General features: G+C 41.2%; 1 protein-coding gene across 3 annotated transcripts in view; it reads left to right on the top strand.

Moving 5' to 3' along the window:
* The window catches only part of NRXN3 (neurexin 3), a 1,478,719-nt gene that overhangs the window by 429,434 nt on the left and 1,026,856 nt on the right, over positions 1–22,429 (top strand). For all 3 annotated transcript variants that reach the window (XM_055304514.1, XM_055304513.1, XM_055304515.1), the window contains 2 exons: positions 11,927–12,365; positions 16,461–16,844. In XM_055304514.1, the coding sequence (XP_055160489.1) occupies positions 11,927–12,365; positions 16,461–16,844 (823 nt within the window). The remainder of the gene's footprint in view (positions 1–11,926; positions 12,366–16,460; positions 16,845–22,429) is intronic.

Below are 22,429 nucleotides of genomic sequence, written 5' to 3'. Positions count from 1 at the left end.
ACAAAGGATCTAGGTCGTCACTGGCGGGGTGGGGGTAGGGGGTGGGGGGTGGGTTGAGATGGTATCAAGAGAGAAGAGTAGCTCTGGAGTAGGTCACCCCATGCAAAATCAGAGCTAGGACTTCATCAACTCTTGAGTTAAGGAAGAACATCATAGTAGAGGTTGGGATGAAGGCTCTTACTGGCTTCTCTCTACCTACTTTACATCTGTCTACTATAGTCTCAGGAGGGCATAGACCCCAGGAGATTTGATGAGTGCTCCTGAACATGCTTCATTCAGTGTGCCTACTTGATTGTGATCCACTAGACTAAGCCTCAGGCAGGAGAGATGAACTTCTCTAGTGATTCTTTTTATAATCCAGATAGCTGGGGAAGTTGAATTAAAAGAGGGATCTTAAAGAAACATTGATTTCTCTTCTGTCATATAGAGGCTAGGAATAATAGTTATTGAGTGCACAGGCTCTCAAGTCGGACTTACCTGCATTTCATTCTGGCTCTACTACATAATAGCTATGTGACCTTAGGCAGGTATTAAAATCTCTGATCCATAGTTTCCTCTTCTATAAAATGAGGATAATAATAATAACCTGCCCTTACAATGTGCCAGGAGCTATTCTAAACACATTCCATATACCTAATCTAATTTTCACAGCAATCCTGTGAGGTAAATGTGCTATTACTATCCCATTTCAAAGATGAGGAAATCAAGGTGCAGAATGGTTGAGTAACATGTCCAGGCAACAAAGAAAGAACAAAGCAATTATTTGAACCCCTTAGCTTCAGCACATGTTTGTTTGTTTGTTTCTTTCTTTCTTTCTTTCTTCTTTCTTTCTCTTTCTTTCTTCTTTCTTTCTTTCTTTCTTCTTTCTTCTTTCTTTCTTTCTCTTTCTTTCTTTCTTTCTTTCTTTCTTTCTTTCTTTCTTTCTTTCTTTCATTTTTTTTGGCACATGTGCTTCTAACCATATTTGATTCTGCCTTTCATGACACAGGTTGTTGTGAGGATAAAATAGGGTGGCCATCTGCCACCTAGGTGTCCTTGGAAAGTTCTGGGTTACATCTGTTGTTCAGGTGAATTATTAATAGTACCCTATTCTGCTTTCAAAAATAGTCATATCTTGGTTTGGATATTTGTCATATGAGGATTAAATAATTATATGTAAAATACTAAGAATAATACCTGGCCCACAGGAAGTCCTCCATCAAGGTTGACTATTGCTACTTGTATTACTACCATCACCATCCACACTCATCCCGAGCCTGGGAGGCTATACCAAAAATGTATATTACGGAGGCCACCGTTCCCTATTGTCACACCCATTGTAGACATTGCTCATTGGTCACAGCACAACAGCTTTACTACTTCATGCCCTAGGCAGCCACTCTTAATTCACCAAACTGGACATGTAATTAAAATTCTACCATTCCTTGTTTCATTGAATATAAAAATAAAAGATCTCAGTGTATGGAAAATTTGAATTTAAACTGAGTTTGTGGGTTTTTTCATTTATATTGAAACTTATTTGATTCCTGAAAGTGATAATGAATTTTGGACCTCTTAGCATTCTATATCCCTTTATTCCAGTATTCCTCTCTGCCTTTTTCTCCTATCATTTCTACCTCTAATAGAATTTTAATTCATAATAGTTTCCTATTCCCTGCCTATACTTTGGTAGCTTATGATAAAATACCACAGAAATAGTATAGTAATGGACAGAATATAATGAGGAGGAGTGAATCATAATAGGAATTATAATTGACAACTAAGATCCAAGACTTAGAAAAGCTGTCTTTAAATGTGATTTGTGTAACTGGTAGTGAAATTCATTTCAGGTTGATTTTGTATGGCATAAGGGACATCTAGTGGTTATCTAGGTCTCTGCAGACTTACTGAAGGTAACTTAAAGTCGTAGTTTTAAGTACTGGGGCTGAGCACCACCATCACCTTGAAAAAGAGCCCCAAGGAAAGAAAGGAGTCTTCCTTGTTGCATAGCTCTATTTTGAAGTTAACAAAAGTTAAAGAAACTTGTTTAGAAAAAAAAAATTAATTTGAGTCCTAGCATTTCTATGTATATTATTGTTAGTTTGGAAACAATTCTGTTATCAGTTACCTGCCAGCCTGGCATATTTTTGCTCTCATTTTCTCCACCTCTTCTGCTGATTGCAGAGGGGGCTCTTTGGACCACCTTGAAGAACCATTTGATTAGGGGCTTCATTAGGCTAGAAGCAGAGCTGCTTAGCAGGCCAGGGCAAGAGTTTGTTATTGCCTCTGATAGGCAGATATCCTTCTCTGGAAGTTGCTTGGCCATCAGGAAATCATACAATTCTGGTCCATGTGTACTTGATGTAAATAAATGGGTTTCACATTAAAGGAAGTTGAACTGCAAAGTGCCAATGTGATCTCGCCTTCTTAGCCCCCAGAGAATCTTGTAGAACTTGCCTATTGGTCAGCACCTCCTGGGCTAATCTGTCACTATCCATGGTCCTGAACTCACTGCTTCTGTCTTGTGGGCTACATAGAATACTTGCCTCATATACTCCTATTGTTTCCAGCTAATTGTGTTAGACTTCTTGAAAGTTCTGTTTCATTGAATCTTTTTATAGTATTTTCCCCTGTTCTTCTGCCTTTGGGCCTTTTATATAATCTCTTTCTCCAAAAGCCATTTGGCATCTCTATTGTAATCTATCTTCTTTCAGGGTAGCTGGTGGCAGAAGGCTTCATTGTTAGTAATTCATCCTTGCTTTTTGACTCTGGGTACAGAGAATAAAGGCTCTTGGTATTGTTTCAAAATCTCCTTGTGTTTTCTATTGCAGTCCAACATACATTGTCATAAAGAAGTGGGCAGAAGTCCCTTAGCATTTTTCAGAATGGGAGGCAGTGTTGGTGCTGAGTATCCTATCTCTTTGAGTATCTTGCTAGACTTTGTGATTGTTTTTTTTTTGCTGCTTTATCTGTTAGTATTTTATCAAGACACATAAACTAATGACAGCAGCCACTCTTGAGTACAGAACTTTCTATATTGATAAACTTAACATGCAAGTGCATTTCCTAAGCATGCACGCAAGTGAAAACCAAATATTCAGTGGTTCTATCAAATTCTTTTAACTGTGATACTTTAGCTCCCTACTTTCTTATCTCATCACTTATCATCAAACAGAATGAATATAGAGGCTTCTTTCTGCATTAAAGACCTCATTGATTTAGAGGCATTAGGAAGTAGGCTTTAGGATCTTCTTGTCTGTTGTCCTTCCAATTCTTTTACATCACCCCACAAATATGTACTGACGTTGTATCAGGCACTGGGAGACATAGAAAGAAAGGCACAGTTTCCTCCCATTTGAGTAGCTTCCAGTCTACTGGGGGAATTCAGTTGCACAACATGATAAATTCTATGACAATAGTTAGAATGTGGAGCCCTGGGAGCAGAGAGGAGGAACTCAGATGTAAGTAGGAGTAGAGTGAGTAATACTGTTAGAGAAGGCTTCCCAAAAGAAGTGATACCTAAACTATGCCTCAAATGGTGAGCAATAGTTATTCAGATAGAGAATCCAAGTAAGGCTTATCCTTGGGAGAATTTACTGGAGGAATTACAGAACTCAACAAAGCTGGTAATAGTGAGGTGGGGACTAGGTAAGGAAGAGTCTATTATGTAATGCGTGAAAGTTTGCATTTGATTCTGAAGTTGATAGAGAATCACTGAAGAGTTTAAGTTGGGGGAATGACATGTTATCCTCAGGGAAAATAGTGAGATGATTAGAATCATTTCTAGTCCTTGGAATAAAAATAACAGTAGATTCCTGGTGAATCAGAAAAGCACCTTTTACATTTTGTCACCTTTCCAATCAAACTGCTAAAGGCTTTCTTTCTACTCTAATGGCCCCTTTTTGTTGTTGTTGTTGCAATTACATAGTGTCTATATTTTTAGAGCTATTCATAATCAGGTATCACCTACTCATCTGATCTTAGTTCCTCTGCTTTGTGACATGTCACTTTCACTCTAGTCAGGTTGGTGCCCTCATCAAACATTCTAAGATAGAAGGAAATGTAGGCATTCACTGTTATGTCTGTTTTGTACATAAGTAAATGTAGGGACTTTGAGAGTACATTTATTGAGCCTCTACTATGTGCTAGGCACTTTGCTAGATAGTGGTCACACATTGGCTACCACATAATCAGAAACACACAGCCTCTGTGTTTATAGAGCTTAGAGTCTATGGGACCATAACAATGCCATTCTTGCAAAGCAGAAGGAAGAAAAATACAATCTGAGTCAAGTTTCTGATCACCGATCTTTGCATGTTCACTAATTGGAGTGACAAATATGTCTCACTCCAATTCTGATACCAAATATATCCTCCCTTTAAGCATTTTCCCCAACATTTTCTAAGCATGTTGGTAGCAGGGATTGTACCTCCTTATGTTCCTTTGTATCCTTTGTGGTCTAGAGCTAAAAGCAAAGTGGTTATTTAACACATTCACATGGATTTTGTTCCCATTATTTTAGTGTAGTCAGTTAATTTACATTAAGTTGGCTTTGTATTAGAGGATAACTAACACAGTGGAGAACGTTAGGGTGGAAAATAGGTTCACCTCAAGTTACATCTCTCAGCAACTGGTGGTAACTTCCTAGAGGACTGCCTTGAGAGGAATTCTGAGACTCCATCTGGGTTGCATAGGAAAGAGTTGGATAGAATGACATCAGTTAGCAATAAATACCACCTGTGAGGAAAAGTAGAGACACATATATGCCAACAGGGCCCTTGAACATGGGAGAGTTTGCTATCCAGATGTGGCTGAAAAGATCATCTGGCAAACTTTTCTAATTCATCTAGAAACTTTCTGTTCACTATCCATTAACAAAGCCTGTCTTGCAGAACAATAGCTCATACATGCAAGTTCATGTCTTATTTCTTTGCCTGGGTTTATCTATGTCAAGTCTGTGTCTATGCTAAATTCTTCCTTTATTAATTTAGTAGAAGCTTAGTAGATGCTGTGAGGATGATAAAGCCTGAATCAGCAAATCTTATCTCTTGCACTAAACTGAGTCTCTATAGTATTCCATTTATCCCCACATACTTGACTGGCTTGAATTTTTCTTTTAATGCAATATATGAATACACAAGGACACTATGCCTGATCTTGATCAGCCTTTTTAACTGAATAGAATCCTCACAAATTCTTCTTCTTGAATCAAATTTAGACCTTTACTGTGATTGTGTTAAGGGTTGGAAATCTTTCTCAACTTTTTAGTGTATCCATCAGTAACTGAGCATCAGCCTATAATTATTTCCATTTCACAAAAAAACCATCAGACAAATATTTGTTTGTCTAAGTCTTTGAGTACAAAGGTAATGCCTGCATTATTAGCAAGGCCCTTGAGCTGGAAACCATAGCTTTTTGATTCATGAGGGCAGAGCAACTGGCCCACATGGCTCTCGTTGACTGACTATATGTCCAGATGACTGGATGCTTTTTTCAAAATGTGGAAGGGACTAAGAACCTTGATGTCTAATATCAACTTGCCTGGATATTTTTCCTGTCACTTCAGCTTGCCTTATGTCCCTTTTATCTTTTCCTGGGCACTCTTATACAAATGGGACCATAGATCAGAGATTATAAACTGGTCATCCCTCATGAGCTCCCTCTTGCAGATGTTTTGTTTGACCCACGGGATGTTGGATCACTCAGCATTTAAAAAAATTAGATCAACTGTCAACATTTTACTACTGTCTTTTCAAGTCTGAAACTCAGTTCCAATTTTCTACTTCCAGTGCTTAGTTTTTATCTTTGGAGAATCCTGACCTCTGTTCACAGAATATAAAGCATAAAAATGGTGGTATCCATAGTATGTAGCATTTGGGTGTTTAGGCCTCAGGTTTGGTGTCAGCTGCAGCTCAGCAGGCAGAGTTAGTTCACTGACCCCTGTTAGCAGGACTGTAGATGCAGATGTGGCCCTGGCCATGCCAAATACTTGGCTCTTCTGACTTTGGAAGCTAGGAGGACCATCTGCTGTCACATTTGTGTTTGGACTTCACTGTTGGAGTTTGGTCGTTGGTACATTCTGATAGAAGATATGAATGATAATGAATTCTAAATCTGTGCATATGTATGGTGGGGCCATGTATGTGTGTGTGTGAGAGAGAGAAAAAATAGAAGAAGAGGGAGAGGAAGAAACAAGGAATGGCCACTATTAGGCATTTATATATTATATCTATTTTTGTGTGTGTGTGTATATATATATATATATATATATATATATATATATATATATATATAGTTTTTTTTCTACTTCAGAGTTTCTTAAATCCAGTCTGTCACTAGTTTGAGCCCTGTCTCTTGAGCTGTCACCTTAGAACTTATCCTCAGAGAAAATCTTTTTTTCCTAAGATTGCTTCATGCCAGGCTATCTTATCTGTTGATTTAGTTCAGATTTTCACAGAAAATAACAAAATTAATAGTTATTTGTAGATAACTATTAGATAACTACCCTTTGTGGAGTGCTTATTATGAAGGGCCAGGAACTTTGTTGAGTATTTCTATATACAACAGTATTATATATTTCTTACAACCCTGTGAAGTGAGATGTGCTATCCACATTTCTACAGTGAAAGACTCTGAGGCTGAGACAAGTTAACTATTTTGTTCAAGGCCACAGAGCCAGCTCAGATGGAACAGGACTCAACCCACTGCCATGCTGCTTGAGTCCAACATCTAATTTATTTCAGACATGAGCATTTGTTAAACACCTGTACAACAAGGTGCAGTTTCTGATTTTAAAAGTCATGGAGCATATTTTTTTTTATTTATTGGGTTTTTGAGGTCTGTGAAAAAGATAAGACCTGTGCTTACATAAAGATAATAAGGTTGAGTGTTTTGAGTGACAAAGGAATAGAGCAGTCAGTTCATAGGGAGGAATTCATAGCAGACCAGAGATACTAGTTGCCCAAAAGACAGAGGGGAAGTGGGGTAGAGAAAGCAGGATGTGTGATTCTGTGGCAACTCTGGAAACAAGATTCTTTCAAAGTGCTTCTTGTTTATGTTTTTACCCTGAGTAGGAATGTTACACAATAATAAGATTACCCTGAACATTTATCTAGAAGCTGCACTATCCTGGAAGCTGAAGAGAAAAAGCTCATTTTATTATTTTCTATTGTCAATGGATTAAATTTGGGTTGTGGATAAATATACCTTTGTCTTTTGCTTGTAGTATGTAAACTGCTTCACACATAGGTATAAAGCTGAAAGGCTTTATTGGGTGTTCTAGTCAACACTGTTCCATATCAAGGCACCCTGACACTGGCTTCTTGCCATTCTATTTTGTTTAGCCTAGACACTTCAGAGAGTGTCCCCCAGCATCCTGAATTTCAGATGTCCTCTGCTGAGCTGCATAAGAGCAACAGTGTTCATGCATCAAGTCATGGACCTATAAATGATGGTCTTAGAAGCTGACCTGCTGGTTTTTATTGAAATTGTCTTTTATGTAGGCCCACAGAGGGTTAAACATGTTTTAAAAACCAGATAAAAAAAGCCAGGAGGTATTCTCCTATTCCTGCACAGGAGAAATAGTACAAAGAGGCCATCTGGGCACGCAGGGCACAAGTCCACATTCCCTTGTTCCTTCTAGCTGAAGTGCAGAGGGACTTGGCATTTATGGCAGAATGCATGGAAACATGTTCTCAGGGACCTGAGAACAGAGTGGCCTAGGAAAAGATGGAAGAGAGAGAAAAGCACCTCTCTGTTCTGGGACTATTTCTACCCCTTAGATTTATTCTCATGGACTTGCCATATAATTCCAGGGCCATGGATCAGTTTAATGTTTAAGGCACATCACGTAAATTAGAAAAGTCATTCCTTTCCAATTAGGGCAATAGGAAGATAGCCGCATCACTGGCAGACAGTATACGCATTCTAAGTTTATTAAATGGCAGGATCAGCAAGAACCAGAGTAGTCAGAGAGCGTCTGGAGTAGGTTTGTATGTAGGTCCCGGTAAAGGAGCACCAGGAGAAGAAAATAAAGCATGGTAGTCTGGGAAATGTGGTGAGTAAAGATGCAGACGCCCCCACACTTGAGCTCAGACAGAAACCTCTGAGGTGACTCCTGAGTGGGGAAGAATGGGACATTCCAAGCATGAAGGGCTTTGCATGTCAGGATGGGGCTGGGTGTGGTTTTATGTTTGACTAAGGGGTTCTTGCTTTATGTGTAAGCATGGGCCACAGGAGAGCCTAGAAACTGACATCACTAGAGCATGGCCCTGCCCCAGTGCAGTCAGAGAGATCTGAATTCAAGTTCCAGTTATGACCTGAATGAGCTGTATGATCTTGGGCAAGTACCTATCCCATTTCTGTAAAATGTGGCTAGTGTTCCCAATTTCACTTGGCGTACTTTCTGACATATAGTAGATGCTCAATAGACAGAAACTATTTTTTGTTGTATTGTTCCTGTTCTCATATCTTGCTTTATTTCTGATATGGCTTCTGTGTGCTTCTGTATCAGGGATTATGGAGGTGTAGAAGTACAGTTTTTCTGAGAGAGTCTGTCTTAACTCTGAGACTGTGTCCTCAATGGTTTTATTCTCTGGCCCCCTAGGCGTGAGCTACTAGTCCGAATGGCAGTCTTTACAAGGCTGTGTGTGGGATAGTCAGGCCAGCTCATCATTCTTTGTGACTCTGTCTCTGCCTCTCTATCTGTGTGACATGTTCCCTCATGGGGGACTACTTCCATTTGTCTTTAATTGGTCCTTGTTGGGGCAGCTTGTCAGCCAAGGCTTCTCTCTGTCACTTGATGCCACATCTCTTCCAAGTTCAGTCATCAGTTGGGGACTTTCCTTTAGCCGAAAGTTTGGCTTTACAGAGAACACTGTAATAGATACTAACTTGCCTTGTAAGGGGGCCTGGCAGGGTCTCTGGCCTCATTTCATTTCCAGGCCATGGAGTAGATAGAGAACTCACCTCCAAATAGCTGTTGAGAGAAGTCTGGTTATCTTTGGCCAGCTTGTGGCCCTGATTCTCCCATGTGCCTCTCTAGGAATCTGCATCATAGTTATTCACCTTGGGTCCCGGTCTCAGCTGTGTACCTTTCTCACAGAAGAGCCTTTCTTCACAGTACCTTGTATCCCTTTGTTTTTCTTTTTTTTTTTTTAAAGGTTTTATGTATTTATTTTGAGAGAGAGAGAGAGACAGAGATTGAGCACTGGCAGAGGCAGAGAGAGAATTTCAGGTAGACTCCCTGCTGAGTGTGGAGCCTGACTCCAGCCTCTATCTCATGACCCTAAGATCATGACCTCAGCTAAGCTCAAGAGTCAGATGCATAACCGACTAAGCCACTTAAGGGTCCCTACCCTGCATCCCTTTAAATGGCTTTTTCTTTTTTCTCTTCTGCCTCCTGTAAGGATGCCTGAGTTTTTTTATCCATTTATTATTCACTGGAACCAAACCTCAGTTTGCTCCCCTGGGATGAGCTATTGTTATACATTAATGATTAATCCTAATAAACAGGGCAGCCCCGGTGGCGTGGTGGTTTAGTGCTGCCTGCAGCCGGGTATGTAATCCTGGAGACCTGGGATCGAGTCCCACGTCAGGCTTCCTTCATGGAGCCTGCTTCTCCCTCTGCCTCTCTCTCTCTCTCTCTCTCTCTCTCTGAATAAATAAATACATCTTAAAAAAATCCTAATAAGCCGTTCTAGTCATAGGCATTTAACCATATACAGAGAAAGTCAAAGTTTGTTTATGACAAAGAGATCTCCCATGCCAGGGCACAAGTGTGGGGTTAGCAAAGAGAAGTTGCCAGTCATTAAACTTTGTTTCTTTTCTGGTTCACTGGAGTGATTGATTCCCTAAGTATCTTTCAGTACTTCCCCTTTCACACCATTAGTCCAGTAGTGCTAAGATGAAAAATTCAGGAGCTGAACTTGCATGATTTTCTATGTAATGTGAAAGATGAGCTTCACAGATGCTGCTTAGTAGGACCTCCCTCAGAGTTTCCACAGTGGTAAAGCACGTGGACATGAGAGTCCAACTCCTTGGGTTCAAGGCCTGCTCTGCCAGTTGTCAGTTGTTGTGACTGTGAACTGGATCCTTAACTACTTTCCACATTTGTTTCTCCATTTTTAAAAGGAAGGAATGATGGTAGGTGTCTCAAATGGACGTTGTCAGGTTCTAATGGGATGGTGGTCTTTAGATCTTTAGCATGGTGTCTGGTAGTAGGTGCTCAGTAAATACTAGTATCATTATTTTCGGCATTACTGACTGTGGTTAGGCCTATTATCAAGGTCATATAGTAGGTGAGGCATTTTCAATTCTTTGTCGTTAGTTATCTATTAAAAGGCCAACAGTTCTGCTCTATTCTCACCTGGTGATGGGGAAGAGAAGGGAAAAAATTCTATAGCTGGATATTAGGGATTAAATAATATGCACTGGAATGATCCATCCAGTTACCTTTTATCACTGAGATGGATTGTAAGACTTATTTTAGTATTTAAGTTTTGTTATTTTGCTGAAAATGGAGATAATCATATGACCCTTTTGGGGGGCCATAGGAAGGATGAAATGAGACTAACATAACAGCTACAATGCCTCTCCCCAAAGTGGCTGAGATTTCTTTGCCTTACTCTGCGCCATTCTCAGTGGTTGACATGTTTTAATTCATTTCATCCTTGCAAAGTAATTTACTCCTGTGTTCCCATTTTTAAAGGAGAAGAGAGATCCGGATAAGTTAAACAACTCTGTCAAGGTCACACAGCTCCTAGGTAGTGGATGTAGGACTTGAGCCTAAATCCTGATACTGATTTAGATTTGAATAAGATAATGTAAACCACATAACAAAATCATTGCCATATAGAATACTATTATGTTAGCCCCTTTCCCTTTCATTTTTTTCCTGTTTATTGGAAAGATGTGATGTTACTTAGAGATCAGAGGATGGAGACCCATCCCAGGGCACTGAAATCAAAATTCAGTTCTAATAACAGTAAAACCTCTTTGAAATTCTAATTTTGGGGAATATCATTAATCCCTGCTTTTACGTTTATTACACCAGGTTTCGAAAGTCATAATAGTTTTTTTTTGAGTGTTTTATTCTCCCACCATATATATAGAGGGCACCCACAATGTGTGAAAAACATAGATCTCTTTCCCTACTACTCTCAACACTGCATCATTTTCTTTAAGTGATACATGTGCACAGCAAGGAAAAAAAATCAAACAATACAGCAGGGTACTATGAAAAGTCAGTCTTCCTCCCATTCTTGAATATTAATTTGACAGATCCACTCCCTGGTGACAGTTTTATAGTTTCCCATGTTTCCTTCTGAAGACGTTTTGTGCATTTACGAGCATATATACATATAATGTAAATGCCCTCCAAAAAGACATACACATATACTGAACACAACAATAGCTTAGTGCATACTTTAATGCTTCTTGCTAGTTTCACTTAACAATATTTCTTGGAGAGCATCCATGTCAAAACCAGAGCACTACCTTGTTTTTAAGGACTGGGTAACTATCTGCCGTAAGGATGTGTTATTGATGGTCTGTTATTGATGGTCATTTAGGTTGTTTCTGGTCTTTTCCTAAGAACACTTCATTAAATATCTTTGTATTTAAATGTTAGTATTTGTGCAACTCAGTCTCTCTTGATTTTTACTTGCAAGCTGATATTGTATAACTCTCTGACAACACAAAAAATTGGCTAGAAGGGGACAACATAAAAGGAATAAAATAGAAATGTGGGACTTATTCAGGGCTTATGTGCACCCCAGAGGTCTCTTCAGATGCTGTTTCAAATGCTGTATCTCACGTTTCTCATATTGTTTCAGATATATTGTGTCCTGAAGCTTCTGCTTGGGCCTTTTTCCCGGGTGCCCAGTGAGCAATGACTGGTAACTGCTTTCAAGATTGATTCATATGGCACTTGTTTGGCTTTTGACAGGTTGTTTATAAGAATAATGACATCCGTCTGGAGCTGTCTCGCCTGGCCCGGATTGGGGATACCAAGATGAAAATCTATGGTGAAGTTGTATTCAAGTGTGAGAATGTGGCCACCCTGGACCCCATCAACTTCGAGACCCCAGAGGCATATATCAGTTTGCCCAAGTGGAACACCAAACGCATGGGTTCCATCTCCTTTGACTTCCGCACCACTGAACCCAATGGCCTGATCCTATTCACTCATGGCAAGCCCCAAGAGAGGAAGGATGCTCGGAGCCAGAAGAACACCAAGGTGGATTTCTTTGCTGTAGAACTCCTCGATGGCAACTTGTACTTACTGCTTGACATGGGCTCAGGCACCATCAAAGTGAAGGCCACTCAGAAGAAAGCCAATGATGGGGAATGGTACCATGTGGACATTCAGCGAGATGGCAGATCAGGTAGGAAGAGGCACGGCTATGACTGAGAAGAGAGAGGAAAGCTGCAGCCTTTCAGTCTGTTTCCCAGCTTTATATATATATTTTTATTTTAGTGTTGGCACTTGCATGCATGTTTGACTCTTTGCTGTTCTCTTTAATGGTTGTTGTAAGATTATGTTTCTGAACAAGATATTTGTCTTGTCAATCGTTTATGGGGTCCTCCTCTCATGACTCACGACGCAGCTATCTCAGTAACAGCTCCAAGCCCCTGGAACCAAGCGTGGTTTTACAAGTAGAATTTCCACTGCTACCAGAGAGGCTGTCATGTCACTGGTGTGATTATTTTTTTCCCTCCTTCTCCTCTTCTCTTTTTTCTCATCACCGTGGAAACCCAATTGTGACATCACAGATGGTGTGATTACTCTGTAGGATAAGCTTCACTATGTAAGAGTTTATGCAATGCTACACCCTTCAATAATTGGCAAGAGTCATGTTGCAGGGAGAAATTATGACAAGAAAGGAAAAGGCAAATTGATTTTTCCTGAAGTCATGTTCAATTTAAAGCCTTCCTTTGGTGCGAGAGCCTATATTTCACTCTTTGCTCAGACCTCACTAACTCTCCCTTCCTCTTCATAACCTTTTACATTTGGTTTAAATGGCTTTGTTTGTTTCTGCAGCCGCAGATCAAACAAGCTAGCCCCAGGCAGTACATAGCTACTGTGGAATAGTAACAGAGAGAGAGAGAGAGAGAGAGAGAGAGAGAGAGAGAGAAACTACACACACAAATAGAGTCTGGAGCTTTTGAATGCCTGAACAGTCTGCCTAGCTTTCTCTGGACCATGTGGCAATGAAGGTCACATTCTGTGCCATCAGGAAGGACATTTCACCTGGAGTGATAACTAGAGTATTTGGATTTCACACCAATTTCCTGATTCTCCATTTAGGTGGTGTTATACTCAAGAAGAAGGGTCTTGGTTATATTTGCTGTATTTTTAAGGATTCACTTTCCTGGGAAACACAAAAAGTCTTTCACTTGGACATTTTCGTGTAGGCACAGTTGGCCAATAATAGAAAGCAATAGGTTCCCTCAAAAGACTGCAGCCAGGAATGGCTCAGTTTTCAGGGGATGACTTTTCTGCATAATTCCACAGCCAGAGGGATGACGGAGATGAGCAATGTTGCCTTTAGGAGGAGCTGGATGGGTTCTGTGGAGAGGGCAGACGGGTGGCAGATTGCAGCCCTGGATGGTTTAGTGCCCAGCAGGATGCTTTATTGATCGTCTAAAATCTAATCAGAACCAAGAGGCTTCAAACTAAATGTGCTTGTTGAGTAAGAATGAACAGTTTTTGCTTTTTTAACAGAAAAAGACACAAAAAACCCTAAATTCTCTGGAGGCCAAATTTTTTTCTTTCTCTTTCTAAATTTACCCATATAATGTCAGCAGGGGCAGAGTCAGAAAGCTATCCTAAAATTATAAGGGGAACACTTCTGTTGGTGTGAGGACCATGTGTTTTGGGTCTCTGGAGTTCCATTATGGTTGATGGGTGTCATGATCTGCTAACCTAGACCTGATGCAGCTTAAAGGTCACCTATCTGTCCCAGGCAGCCTAGAGCTCATGGAATTGCTGTATGTTTACTTCTGTTTATTCTCAGCACCTATTGCTTTTTCAAGTGGGGCAATTGTTTGTTAGAACCACCAGCGGACCCATCTTTGACAGGTATGTCTGGATTTCAGAAGCCTTGAATTTCATCTTTGGGATCTATAGCTTTGGCCAATCCTGATAAATCTGATCAGAGCTTATTGTAATTTCTTGAGTAAACAAATAATTGTCCCATGAAAGCAGCATAACAAATTTTAATATGATTCATTAAGCTTCATTGCTTCATGAGGGTATTTTGTGGTGTGTTTTGGTTCTGAACCTGTACCAGAAATGGATAGTTATATAAACATCTGCATATGAAAATATGGTGCCTCCTTCCCTCCTCATCCTGAAGAATGACATGGGAGAAGTATGGTGATCACTCCCCCAGTTGGGGAACTGATTCTTGAAACTTGACTAAGTACATTCAAAACAGTTGTGATCACACACTCTGAGGACAGATTTCCCTCGAGATGTATTTATGGCTCCAACATTGAAATCCACCCTGGTGTTATCCTTATGTGGCAATAGCTGCTCCTCCAGGTTGGGGATCAAGCAGCTCTGTGGGCTTGTGGAGGGTAGAGAAAGCAAGCAGTGCAAGAGAAAAGGAGACACAAACCTCAGCTTCCTCGTTTGTGAAATAGCACACCTGTTACCTCCCTCCCTCCCAAGACTGTTCTGAGGATCAAGCCCAGAAAAGCACATACTGTACTTAAAATGGTGACCAGGACATAATTATTGTCATGTAGGTTTCTAACATTTTAAAACCCAAAATGCAAAGCTGGTTTCTCTAGGGGAAAACTTCAAGGCTAGAGTAGGGGAAGCATGTTGCTGGCATAACCTGCCCAGAGGCCCCTAATGCTGGCTTTGTAATTTAGAGTGTACTTCACACTCTTGATCCTATTTGATCCTCTTGGCCCTTCAGGCCATCCCTTCCATAGCCCAGGGGATTGAGACTTAGGCAGAAGTGAAGGCTGCCTGATGGATGGCAAGACCTAGGTATCTTGGTACCAATAAAGCACTTTAGGAATACTAAATAAATTTTAAAATTTCTAGCATGATGTTTAGATATCGCCTTGGTTTTACAGTTTCCTTGATTTTATAGCTTAACAAAATGGACTGTAAAGTGGCTCAGGGGTTGGCCTAGGGTCAGAAGGCCATTTAAGACTAGCATCCCAGTCCCAAGTTCCCAGGCCAGACTCTAGGTTTGCACAGTCTCATTGATGGGTCCATGACTCTACTACTGCTGAGCCTGGTCTGCCTTTCTGATCCCGTCTCCTGCCCGACCCTCTTGCCTTCCCACTCTAGCCACACTCTGGCTCACCCCAGGACCTTTTTTTTTAATAATAAATTTATTTTTTATTGGTGTTCAATTTGCCAACATACAGAATAACACCCAGTGCTCATCCCGTCAAGTGCCCCCCGTCAGTGCCCGCCACCCATTACCCCAGGACCTTTATAGGTGCCATTCCCCCTACCTGGCATATTCTTCCTCCTGACTTGGCATGATTGGGTCCTTTACAACATTGTGGTTTTAGCATACCTGTCACCTACCTGGAGAGGCCTTCACGGACAGTACATTCTAAAGTAGAGCCCACAGGCTGCTGCCACAGCACCCATTTTATTCTTTTCCTAGTACCTACCAATACTTAATTTCTCTTGTTTATTGAGTCATTTGTTTGTTTTCTGCCTCTCTGCTCTGGAGTATCAGTGCCACAAGAGCAGAGGCGTCCCTGTCAAGTTCATCTCTGTCTACAAGCATACCAGAGATCCAATGGGTGTGCAGTATATATTTGTTAAATGAATAAACAAACATGTTCTGTAAATTTTCCAAGGCAATGCTCCAGATATTCACTGGCAGGGCTGGTAGCTAATGCCAGCATAGAGGGTATTAGTGCATGGGGGGGGGGGTTCCACTCTTTTGGGTGTGATGTGAATGATGAAGACCCAAGCAAGCAGAACCCTTACTCTGTCCCAAACCCCTAGGAGCACTTTATATATGTGAAGTTATTTAATTATCTCACCAGTCCATGAGGTGGGGACAGTTATCTTCCCATTTCCAGATGAGGATACTGGGGCCCTGGCAGGTGGAATCAGTTCTTCAGGGCTACATAGCTAGGACCTGGTAGAGCCGAGATTTATTAAACACAGGCAGCACCTATGCTGCTCTCAAGCTGTTTGGTACATGGCCTTCCAGCCGAGACTCTGTAGAGAACAGATATCACATTAGGTGTTGGTTCACTGAGATGGTCCTGGATCCTCCTATCAGTGAGAGTGTCTTACCCGCAAGGACTGGAACCAGATGGCCTAACATTTTCCTTTCTACTGTCTTGAAGCGTTTGACTCCCCTGCTTGCATTGTTCTCACCTGACCAGGCACCACTAGTCTCTGAACTCACCTCATTTGGTTCATCAACTGGCAGCCTCACCTGTGATGAGGGCTGTGCGCTCACTCTGTTTCCATCCTTCCCTCCCAGGTACCATATCAGTGAACAGCAGGCGCACGCCATTCACCGCCAGCGGGGAGAGTGAGATCCTGGACCTGGAGGGGGACATGTACCTGGGCGGGCTGCCTGAGAACCGAGCTGGCCTCATCCTCCCCACAGAGCTCTGGACTGCCATGCTCAACTACGGCTACGTGGGCTGCATCCGTGACCTGTTCATCGACGGGCGCAGCAAGAACATCCGGCAGCTGGCGGAGATGCAGAACGCAGCAGGCGTCAAGTCCTCCTGTTCACGGATGAGCGCCAAGCAGTGCGACAGCTACCCCTGCAAGAACAACGCTGTGTGCAAGGACGGCTGGAACCGCTTCATCTGTGACTGCACAGGCACCGGGCACTGGGGAAGGACCTGTGAGAGGGGTGAGCTGACCCCTGTGGGTGGCATGCAGAGTCCCTGGGGGTGCGTGCTGTGTGATAGCTGTGTCCCCTACATAGACCTATACCCCTGCTTTCTCTCTTCTACAGAAACATTTCCTTCTGCTCCCTGCTTTCCAGATTACACCCTTTCTGGTTCTGGATGCATGGATTTGTTTTACCAGGATTGGATCCCAGAAAGGGCAAACTTTAGGATAATATTACCCTTAGGGATATTACACACACACATACACACACACACACACACACACACACACATACATATATTGCCTTTAGGATATATAATATAGAATATTACCTTTAGGATAAATATTATCAAGATCATGATACTTTTTCAATTAAGTATGAGACATTGTCCATCCAGAGTGGGTGAATACTTCCCTTTTGGGTTTCTTTCTGTGTGGGCTAACAAACTGGTTGTTTTCATTTATTCATTTAACTCAGGCTGTTTGGAGCTTTCTATATGCTAGCTCTTGGATTAGGCTTTTAAAATACAGGACTTGGGCTGCCTGGGTAGGTCAATCGCTTAAATGTCTGCCTTCAGCTGAGCTCATGATCCTGGGGTCCTGGGATCAAGCCCCATATCAGGTTCCTTGCTCAGAGGGGAGCCTGCTTTTTCCTCTCCTGCCTGCTGCTCCTGCTGCTTGTGCTCTCTCTCTCTCTCTCTCTCTGACAAATAAATAAATAAAATCTTAAAAAAAATAAATATATACTACTGAACAAGGTAGACCCAGGCATGTTCTTATGGAGCTGCTGCCTGGTGGAATATTTAGTCATTAAATAAATAATTACAAACATGATGAGGTTTTTAAGAGGCAGTGTGATGTATTGGTTAAGAATATGAACTCTGGAACTAGGCTGCTTGAGAAATCTGACCCTTAAGGAGTGATGTGACCTTTATCAAGATAATCAATATCTTGATTACCCTCACTTGATTTCCTCATCTGTAAAATAGGGATAATCAGGTACCTACCTCAGAAGGAATTGGTGATGATGTAAGGAGTTAGTAGGTTCCCAGACAACGACTTAATAAATGTTAGTGATTGCTACAGTTGTAATTATTGTCATAAACATCATTAGAGAGAAAACAAGTTTGGGGGGCCTTTGAAGGGGGACTCCATATACTGTAGAGGTTCATAGAAAGCTGCTACCAGGAATATGCAATCTGAGTCTTGAAACAGAAGTAGGAATTAGTTTGGCAAAGAAGTTGGAGGAAAGGATGTGTCTTAGAAAAGAAAGAATGTGTCAAGGGACAGAGAGATAAGAAACCATGGCATAGTTGGGGAACTGAATGAAGTCCAGAAAGAACTCTAGAGTGGTGTAAGGTTGGGGGAAGGGCATGAGAGGTGGGTAAGGTGGAGAGGAGTGAACAGGTCAGGATGCTGGCCTTTCCATTCACTGCACTAGCATCTTACAACAGCACTGAATTTACAGTTTGGGTGAAAGGCAGACATAAAGGTAAAAAGAAGTAGCATCAAGACCAAAAGATTCTGGTCTATAAGCTATGTCCAATTCCAGGTTGGTTTAGTCTTTTATATGCCAAGTTTACAGACTTCAAGCTGGCTGTCCATAGGTTGTCAGCCTCTATTTTATATGACAGGATAATTTACATAGATATCAAGTGTTTGCTGAGGGCATAGCTGTAGGGCTTGAAAGATACTGAATATGCAACAGACATAATTCTTGCTCTCAAGAAGTCTATCATTTCTTTATCTGAGGAGTTGAGACGTCAGTAATAAAATGCATGCAAGGCAGGAGCATGAACAGTAATAAAATGATACAAGGCAGCAGCATGAGCACTGTTGGTGGACCAGACTGGAAGGACATGGAGATTCAAGGAAGAAAATACTTTCTTGAGGAAGGACCTGCAAGGTCTTATCCCTAAAAGACTACCAGTGGCCAGAATTATCCAATATGAGAAGTCTGGGGATGAGGAGGAATCCTGAAACAAGCCAGGAACAGTGGCTGGATGACCAAGCAAAGATGTTTTCAAGGATTGGTTTTTGTGAGATCAAGTGTATAATTAGTTAAGGGGTGTTTTAGGAGAACTGCAGAGCTTTTTTACAGCTGGATCAAAAACAGAGCACAGAACATTGGGGCGAAGGAGGAACATAAAACTTTCTTGGAGCTCATGGAATGTAAATTCAGAGTCACTTAATTTTCAAAGCTGCAGAATAGGAGCTAAGGTGAAGAAGTAGCCATCTGGAACACAAGTGGGCCACATGGAGCTGGTTAGTCTGTCAAGCTTCTAGACTTTTTCCAAATGATTTGTAGGGTAGACTACCCTGGTACTGGTTTGAAATAGAGCCTTTGACCTCTGAGATGAGAGAAACAGTTTTGGTGTAAGCCATACTTTATAGATCTTCCACTACCTTTGAAGTAGTATAAGATCCAAAGATCACATCAACCCTCTCACTTCTTCCCCTTGGGTCTCTTCCTGACTCATGGGCCTTGAGACTCTGAAGATAGGCAGCGATGACTGTTAGCCATCTGTGCACGGTGTCTCTGAGCTCACCTAGTCCAAGGGCAGATCAATGGGAGTTGGTCCAAGATTTGCCAAGTACACTGAAAGTCACTGCACCTTTTATGTTGTCACTTCTGACTGGTCATTAAGAGGCAGCTGATTGGGGGTATATGAGGGACAATTATTCCTAGTACAGTGCAGCCAACTCATCCATTCTGGTCAAATGAGAAGGAACATAGCAAATTTAAGACATTTGATCTATACATCACTCAAATCCCAGACGGTTCAACTGATTGTTTTGTTCCCCTGCTAATTGTTTTTTGGCTCTGTATTGTTTCTGACACCATGTTCAGAATGAATCACTGGAGTGTAAAAATGATAGGACTCCACTTACTAGCAGAGAAAAGAGTTTCCCAATGACATTGTTTTTCTTTATGGAAACTGATTTCTCAGTGGAGATACTTTGGATATCTTTTATTCATTTTTTTGTACATGATGCAGGCATTTATTGAAACCCTAGTGTGTTACAGGCACTGTGTTAGATGCTGGAAATGCTAAACCAATGCATTTTGATGAAGGAATGTATAGTCCTTCCAGGAAAACAACAGGAAATGTGCTAACATGTGGTATATATCTATAGGGGAACAGTAGGGCAAACAAATGGGAGAGCCCATACCTATGTAGGGGAATAATGGTTGGGACAGGGGACTTGAGGTTTCTTGGGTTGTCTTGTCTCCTATTTCTAGCAAAACTCTGACCTCTCTCTACCTCTGACCCTGTAGGGACTTTTAAAGAATGGTGAAGGAAAAATATTTGTTAAAATCCTTTATGTAAGGAGCATGATCCCCTTGGGATCCAGGAATGCTGCTCCATCCACCATAACCCCATCAACCTGGGCACTCAGTTTACTATTTTCTCTGATTTTATTCTATAAATATTAGCCCTAAACTTAGAAATGATCATTTGCACTAAATGTAATAAGATTAAGACAATTTCTAAGGTAGTGTGTCCCATCCAGCCCAACCTATGTCTTATACTTGGACTTTGTAGTGGGGTTGGTCCCTTGGTATCCCTGGTCCCACAACAGGAACAGTAGGATTAGAGAAGCATTTGTTAATATAAAACAAAGAAAGCATAGGCGGGATGCTAAAACTGGTATTCAGAGGAAGTAGAGTTGGGGATAGCCCAGGTAACACACCAGATCAAAAGAGTCCAAGAACTCAAGCAAAGTGACCAAGCAGATCAGTCTTTGGGGCAACTCCCTGATCAAAGCTGTCTACCAGACACAAGGGAATAAGGCAAGGGACCTAGGAAATATATGAATATATGAGATTAAAGTTAATTTGCAGGAGTGTCTTTCTCTTATAGTAAAAATGGTTGACTCTTACTTGTACCCTCATGAGAGTACTTCTACTGCCTGTGAAGATAGCAACGGTAAAACCTGACATTTAATAATTGGCTGGATGTTGCATTTAGATTGTTTCAGGATGATCTGATACTATTCTAAGAAGATGTAGATATATTTTTGCATCCCAATTGTTCAGCTGTAGCTATTTTGGATTTTTTATTCATAGTGATGTGGGAGATGTCTGTCTCCACGGCCTAAAAAGCAAAGGCCTATTTTAGCTGTTTAATGCCATTCAGTTTGGTTGAAATACTCCAGTCTGCTGGAAAACCATTTGCCCTCCTATTGTGAAGTGCTATTGTACAGAGGAGGCATTTTAGCTTGTCTGTCTTAAGAAGATATGATCAGTTGACATGGAACAACCAAGGCACCTTCTTGTCAGTTTGGCCAGACTTTTTCGTTCTATTGGTGGGAGCCAAGCATCAATAGCCAAGACTATGATTTGATTTGTTTGTGGACCATCAAGCTTCAATTTAATGAGGCCACTGAAGATTCTGTCCTCTCTCCTGGATGGCTTTTATTGAATGTATGCCATCTTTTATTTAGCAGGCAAGAAAGTAGGATTCAGCACAAGTCCATTCCTATGGCAAGAAAAATGACCTACAGTACAATATTTACAGTTGGGGTGGCCTCCTGGTTATTGGTATGAATTTTAGGGTCAGATAGAACTGGTTTCTGTGCTGGTTCTGACACTTACTAGCCAGGTGATGTACAACCGATTTCTCTCTTATTTCTTTTAAGCCTCAGGTTTTTTATCTTTAAAATGGGAACACTAATATTTTCTGGGTAAGGTCCTTTTGGTTGCAAGCTACAGAATTGACTGTGCCTAATAGAGTCAAGGAAAGGGATTTACTGAATGATTACCTAGAAAAGTACTGATCAAATGAAGATTCACTAAGTACATTTTTGAAAGGGAAGCAGGAGAGCTCTGGGAATCCCAAGGCACTACAATTGAAGTGATTAATCTCTTCTGACCTCCAGATTCTGAATTTTTTTTATCTAGCAGTTACATTTTTGCAAAAAAAAAAAAAAAAAGAAAAAAAAAAAGAAACTGGCCCAATTTCGTTTGTCTGTCTTTCCTTCCATGAATCAGCTCTGTCCAGATGGGTGGTCACCCAGCATACATATGAAGGATCACCCAGATGTACACACACCTGTGTGTGTGTGTGTGTGTGTGTGTGTGTACAAATAAAATGTTACTGATTAATTTTCTTAGTGCTCTTTCTTGGCTAAGTTCAGCATAGCCTGACCAATAAGGCCATATCCTGTTATAGATATCCAGCCACGTGGAACTGTTTCCATCTGATAAAGGAAAATATTTCCTGGAATCATGGAAACTGGGTGCCTTTGAGAATATTAATTTTGCACAACCAAGAGAATGTGATGAGAGGGTAAATCTGCTCTTCTCACTGGTTCCTGGGATTCCATTCATCTGATCTAAACACCAGCTGAAAACCAAGAATACAGATATTTTGAGTTTTCTCAAGTGACTCTTGTTCCAATAGGAAAAGAGTGCAGACAGCAGCTGCTCCCCTTCCAGCTCAGGGACTTCCCTTTCAGTCAACCCTCTGAATGCTGCTTTGTGCTCCTGGCGTAGCAGCAGCACCTTCTGGCTAGGAACCTTATGCCACCTTTAAATGAGACAGGAATGTGTCATTTGGATGCCACAAGGAAATTATGGCATCAGAAATAGTAGAGTTG

Source organism: Nyctereutes procyonoides, unplaced genomic scaffold (assembly GCF_905146905.1).
Source record: "Nyctereutes procyonoides isolate TBG_1078 unplaced genomic scaffold, NYPRO_anot_genome, whole genome shotgun sequence".
NCBI lineage: Eukaryota > Metazoa > Chordata > Mammalia > Carnivora > Canidae > Nyctereutes > Nyctereutes procyonoides.
This window is presented reverse-complemented; position numbering and strand designations above follow the sequence as displayed.